This window comes from Juglans regia, chromosome 14 (assembly GCF_001411555.2).
Source record: "Juglans regia cultivar Chandler chromosome 14, Walnut 2.0, whole genome shotgun sequence".
Lineage (NCBI taxonomy): Eukaryota > Viridiplantae > Streptophyta > Magnoliopsida > Fagales > Juglandaceae > Juglans > Juglans regia.
Genome location: NC_049914.1, coordinates 8438057 through 8444504, shown reverse-complemented (window position 1 = coordinate 8444504; position 6448 = coordinate 8438057). Strand labels below are relative to the sequence as shown.

Sequence of the window (6448 nt, the reverse complement as noted above, 5' to 3'; positions counted from 1 at the left end):
GTCAATTTTACCAACTACATATGGTATTATGTCAATTTTTTTTTTTTGAAATAATTATTTATGTCAATTAGGTGAAGAATTATGACCAAGTTTGGAGTAGATTTTTTCAATGTCACCATCAGAATGAAAGAAGGCAGAAGCAAGTTGGATCAAAAAATATTTTAATTTTATAATATTTTTATTCAATATTTTCTTTATTTATTCTCAAAATATCATAAAACATTTGAAATCAAACAATTTCGCAAAAACTTTGTTGACCAGAGTCGCAAAAGCCTTTTTGCATCAAGACAAAACATCCAAATCTTCCCTTTAAAAACGACTGGAACCCAGTTCACAATGAGGACTAGACCCCAGTTCGAAAACTCTGACTTCAAGACTTCGCCGAAGTGAAGTGCAGTGCAGTTTGATGTATTGCTCAATTGCCGTTATCTTAATGTCTTGTTTGAGCATTCATATGACAGCTTTTGCATGCATACGAATGATCTTCCAAACTCCAAAGAAAGCGATTAGAAGAATGCAAGTACCTAATTATAAAATATATATATATATATATATATCGTTACTATGCCATTCCAGTTATACCACTCATGTTAAGTATTTTATTAAAAAAATTAAAATTGCAAACATAAAAGGGATAGAGGGAACTTGATATTTCAATTTTTCTCTTTTTCTGTTTCCATATATCACATGATGGTGTCACATCAACGGGACAAAGTGAGCAGTATAATTGAAATGGTATAGTAACTAATCTAAAAAAAAAAAAGCATAAGGAGCGGAAAACTGTTCTGTTTTTGCCATTAATCTAAGGCAAGAAAGAAATGGAATAATCATTAGTCTGCTAGTTGTATTGTGAAAAGAGAAAAAATGAACCATAAAATGCGAGAGTTTAAAATATTGTTTCCTTTTATTTTATTTGGTGAGTAGTTTAAAGTATTGTTTTACTAATCGCAGATTCTAGTTGATCCTCTAATCTCTATACTCTTTGGAGGGTAGTTGGGTCTGGACATCACTCATGACGAATTCCTATGTTCAAGTTTTGGCTGGTAATTGGTCGTTTCCCCGTTAAAAATGGCAACTCGGATATTTTTATTGGCATATCCAGAGGGCTATTTTTCAAACTAATACGATCCCCGTTGTTGACCAAGAATCAATCCTTCATGGTATTGAGGAAAATATTAGGATGATCGAAATGGCATTTGGGGTATCAAATTGAGAAGTTGTCAAAACAACTCTTCAAATCAAAATAATTTATTGGTTGCCAGTGGAAAGTTGGAACACATGCTGACTATACCATGGCACATTGTCATAGAATAAAAACTCATTTAATTTCTTAGGAGTTTGAGACATTTCAACAATTGAAATCCCTGTATCACAGAAAGGAACCATCGTCCCACTTTTTTCCAATGGCTACAGTTCTTAGATCACTTTATCTTTTGATGATGATTCTCTATATTTCTAGCATTTCTCTGAACTTCGCTCAAGATGAAAGCCAATTCATCTACAATGGCTTCAGTCAAGCCAATCTGTATCTTGATGGAATCGCAGAAATTCTCCCTAATGGTCTGTTGCAGCTAACCAACATTTCAAACCAGAAGGTTGGTCATGCTTTTTACCAACTTCCTATAAAGTTCAGCACGATTTCGTCTCTTTCATTTTCTACAAACTTTGTGTTTGCCATGGTTCCTCAAGACTCAGAACTCGGTGGACATGGCATAGCCTTCGCCATCAGTCCCTCGAGGAGCCTTAATGGTATGGCAACTCAATACCTGGGACTCTTCAATTTCTCAAATAACGGCCTTACTTCCAACCACATATTGGCCATCGAGCTCGATCCTGTTAAGAGTCCTGACTTTGAAGATATTGAAAACCATGTGGGAATTGATGTGAATGACCTAAGATCACTTGAGTCAGCTCCTGCAGCATATTATTCCAATGAAGAAAGGAGGAATATAAGCTTGGAGCTCCTAAGTGGGAATCCAATGCAACTTTGGATAGACTATGACAAAGTAGAAAAGTTGCTGAATGTTACATTGGCCCCAATTAGAACCCCAAAACCAGATTGGCCTCTCTTGTCAATGCCGATCAATCTGTCTAGGATCGTGTTGGAATCTATGTATGTTGGTTTCTCTGCTTCCACAGGTGCAGTTGCAAGTGACCAATACATTCTTGGATGGAGCTTTAATAAAAGTGGGCAAGCACAAAGCCTCGACATTTCGAGACTCCCTACACTTCCCCCACGCAAGAAACGAAAAGAGAAACGAATAGTAGAGATCCGAACTCTTCTCATAGTAGTAGTGGTTCTGCTGATAACGATAACTGGAGCTGCTTACTATTTTATGAGGAAGAAATACGAAGAAGTACGTGAAGATTGGGAAAGTGAGTATGGTACTCACAGGTTCAGCTATAAGAGTCTCTACAAGGCAACCAAAGGTTTCAAAGCCAAAGAGATTATTGGAGAAGGAGGTTTTGGAAAGGTTTATAGAGGAACACTTCCTTCTAATGAGCAAATTGCAGTCAAGAGAGTCTCTCATGATTCCCAACAGGGGATGAAGGAATTTGTGGCTGAGATCATTAGCATGGGAAGATTGAGACACAGGAACTTGGTGAGGCTTTTGGGCTATTGCCGACGTAGGGGAGAACTCCTCTTGATCTATGATTATATGCCCCATGGAAGCCTTGACATGTTCTTATATAGCAATGGAAGAAGACACCTTAACTGGTTTCAAAGATTTCAAATCCTCAGAGGAGTAGCATCTGGCCTTCTTTACCTCCATGAAGGGTGGGAACAGACTGTTATACACAGAGATATAAAAGCAGGCAATGTCCTATTAGATGCTGAAATGAATGGAAGGCTAGGTGATTTTGGCCTTGCCAGATTATATGACCATGACACAAATTCACAAACTACGCTTGTGGCTGGGACTGTCGGTTATTTGGCTCCGGAGCTTACTAGAACGGGGAGGGCAACCACTTATACTGATGTGTATGCTTTTGGGGCTTTCATGCTAGAGGTCGCTTGTGGAAGGAGGCCAATAGAGCGAATGGGGATGCCTGAAGAATTAGTTTTGGTTGATTGGGTCTTTAAGTGTTGGAGCAAAGGAGATATTCTCCGTGCTAGTGATCCTAGATTGGGAGGTAATTATGTGGTGGAGGAAATGGTATTGGTTTTGAAAATAGGACTCCTCTGCTCACATGTAAATCCAGCTGCTAGGCCTAGCATGAGGCGAGTGATGCAGTTTTTGAATGGCGATGCTGATTTGCCCAATATTCCATATGACAGTGCTTCTTTTGGTACATTCATACCGTCATCATTTGTCCAGTCTTCTAATCCTTCCATGTCTAGCACAGTTTCCATCCTTAAAAGTGGTCGTTGAATTTAGCTGCCTCATCCCATGAGTAAACTACTGATCATGGATCTATACTTTGGACCAAGTCAACCCATGGCACACATAAAGCTTACAGATAACTTGGCGGTGGAGAGGGGAAGAAGAATATGATGTAGATGTATATTGTTTCTTTTAATAAATATACGTTTCCAAAACTCATGCTATTACTCTACTTGAGATCATTATACATTTGTCGTTTATGCAGTGTCTGCAGAAACCAGGTCAGAGGCTCACCAAATCTTGGTAATTTAAACGTTCATATTTCATATAACGCCCCAAACTCGATTGGTCCGGAGAATTACTACCTGTCACTTAAGAACATGTTTTCCAACATAACTAACATAAAATTCCAAAACTTTATTAGCAAAACTCAACTTCATGTACTCTGAATAACCACATTGAAAACTCTACAAAGTCATTACTGCAGCAAAATAAACTAAGTAGTCCAAAATCTCCTGATAATCATAACAAACCAAACTAATACTTTCATAAGTCTTACTAAAACCCAAGCCCAAGATATAATTAAATCTAAAAGACATTAAAACTAAAGGACATCGGAATTCCTTCTTCTAACATCTTCTCCCAGCTTAATCATTCTTACCAATCTAATCCAAGTCCTCAGTTAGACTCTCCACATCATCTGAAAAATATTATAAAGATAGGGGATGAGTTAACAACAACTCAGTAAGCAGAGGACATATACTAGCGTGTAAACATGAGCATTTACAAAGTATAGCATGCAGAACAAAACATTTTCCAGAGTTAACATGCAGAGCAGAACATATTTTCAAAAGTAACAAAGCAATGGTTTTAAGACACGTAAAACCCATAATACTTTGGCATAACATAAATTGAGTATCATCATCAGATCAAAACAGAGCATCAAACAGAGCAGAGACCATGTTTCACCCCCGTGGTAGGGTTGTGCTAACCCCGGTGGCCAAACCAGGCAGAGACAGAGGTGAAATCTTTCCTTTATTCTTCTCGGAGCCCCGAGTGTACACACAGGAAAGACCACAATAAAACCACTTTGTTTCCAAAGTGGGTGCACTCAGAGACAGAGAAGTTGGTATCAACCCAAACAGAGCAGAGCATAACAGAGCAGAGCAGAGCAAAGCAGAGACAGAGTCAGATACGAAAACCAGTACACCATGCCAAAGGTTTTCAGATGTTATATCAAAATAATACAGAGTACCAAAACAGAATCAGGAAGTTTACACACACTGAACACAAAAGCCAGAACATCTTTCTAAATAAATGCACAACTTTTCATATTCACAATATTGCTCTTTTTTCAGATTTCAGAAACCACATGACAGAATTTAGCTCATGTCTACACAATGCATGTCCGAACATATTTTTCCTTTTTCACACAGATTTCATGAATAATGCAGATAAGTGACCGAAGTTGATATTTATTTTCACAAGTTCCCATCATATCACAAAATATGCAAGTTTTCATAAAATCAACCTCAACCCTATTAACTTGTATAAAATCTAGCATAGGAGCCCCGCTTACCTGGAGAACTTAGCTTTTCAGAATTTTCCTAAAAAATGTCGAGTCGAAAATAAATCGACACCTATAAAAATAATCACATAATGTCCGTAAGTTTTCAATCAATTACGGATTTCGATATTTAAGCCTAAACTTCTAAAATAACCTATTTTAATATCTCAAAACTTAAAACCCTCATAATCCCAAAATATATCATCACTTCCTAAAAAATCACCAATATTCACCATGACCAATGTCAAACTCAAAATATCAGTATTTAAACCCGAAACAGCCAACAAATTTCATAGCATAAACCAATCTCACACCAACAACTCCATCATCCAATCCAACCAACCCCCTTACTCCTTGGACTCAGTCCGGCACAACCAATAAATTCACAGTAAAAAAGAATTAGCGTAGAAATACATTTAAATCACAAGAGTTCTTTGGAAAATACTTACAATGCCATAATATAATTTTTAAAAGATCACGGAGCTGTACGAAGCGACAACGCAGCAACAAAACAGTGCCAAATGCACTGTGGCGTGGGTCTCAAAGACCCACTTTTAAACGGGTGCAAACGAAGACCCGAGATTGATAGGGTAGGGCCTAGGGATGTCGGTGAAGCTAGTGGTGGTGGTGGTTCGCCGTGGGTGGCAGCGCAAAGGGTGGTTGAAGTGCAAAAATACCCAAAATGAAAATATTGATGGTGGGGCTTCACCGGTGACAGATCGGAGGTGGGGTTGGGTCCATTGGGTTCTTAGGAGGTCGAGGATGATGTGAGGAGAAGATGGTGGTCAGAGGTGGTGCGACGGCGGCGCAGTGGCGCAAGGAATGTTGCAGCTGGGTGTGGTGTGTGGGGGCTAACGGCGGCGCGAGGAGGGCTGAAATTACAGGGAGGTGGTCGCCGGTTGAAGGGGAGGTGAGAAGGAGGGGAGGTGTTGGTCACCGTCGGCACACGGCAGCGGGCTGGGGGAGAAGAGAAATGGACGGAGAGAGGGAGGGGGGTTGCGGCGCGCGGGAAGCAGGGGAGGAGAAAAAAAAAAGAAAAAGAAGGGAAGGAAAAAAAAAAGATAAAGAAAAGAGAAAATGTAGGGAAAGAAATTAGGTCCAATCCTCACATCTTGGGTCACAAAAAAAGATCCAACGGAAACGATTTTAAAACAGTAAGTGAAATAAAATAATTCAAACGTAATGATTAAAATGAAAATAAATAATTAAACCCAACAATAAGTTAATTTAATATGAAAAACAATTTAAATGTATTACAATAATCAATTATAAGAAAGCACTTCAGAATAATTTTTACAAAATTAAAATCATAAAAATAAACCCACTAAAAATCCAACCAATTTTAAAATAAGAGAATAAATTTTTAAATTAATAACAACTAATCTTTCAATTAAAAAAATATACTAAAATACGAGATGTTACATTTCAAGTCCGAATCTAATCATTACACTATGCCACAGCTAGAGGATCATTGTTCTATTCAACCATCCAGGAGACTTAGTTCTTATATGTTAAGGTGATGAGACGAGATAAACATGATAAATTCTTAAAATTT

The 6448-nt window shown here is 38.1% G+C and overlaps 1 protein-coding gene across 1 annotated transcript; it reads left to right on the top strand.

The window, feature by feature from the left end:
- The first annotated feature begins 1403 nt into the window (after positions 1 to 1403).
- On the top strand, positions 1404 to 3374 carry LOC109021111 (probable L-type lectin-domain containing receptor kinase I.6). The gene has a single exon (XM_019003672.2). It carries the CDS (start codon positions 1404 to 1406, stop codon positions 3372 to 3374), a length of 1971 nt encoding a protein of 656 aa, XP_018859217.2.
- Positions 3375 to 6448: the final 3074 nt, after the last annotated feature.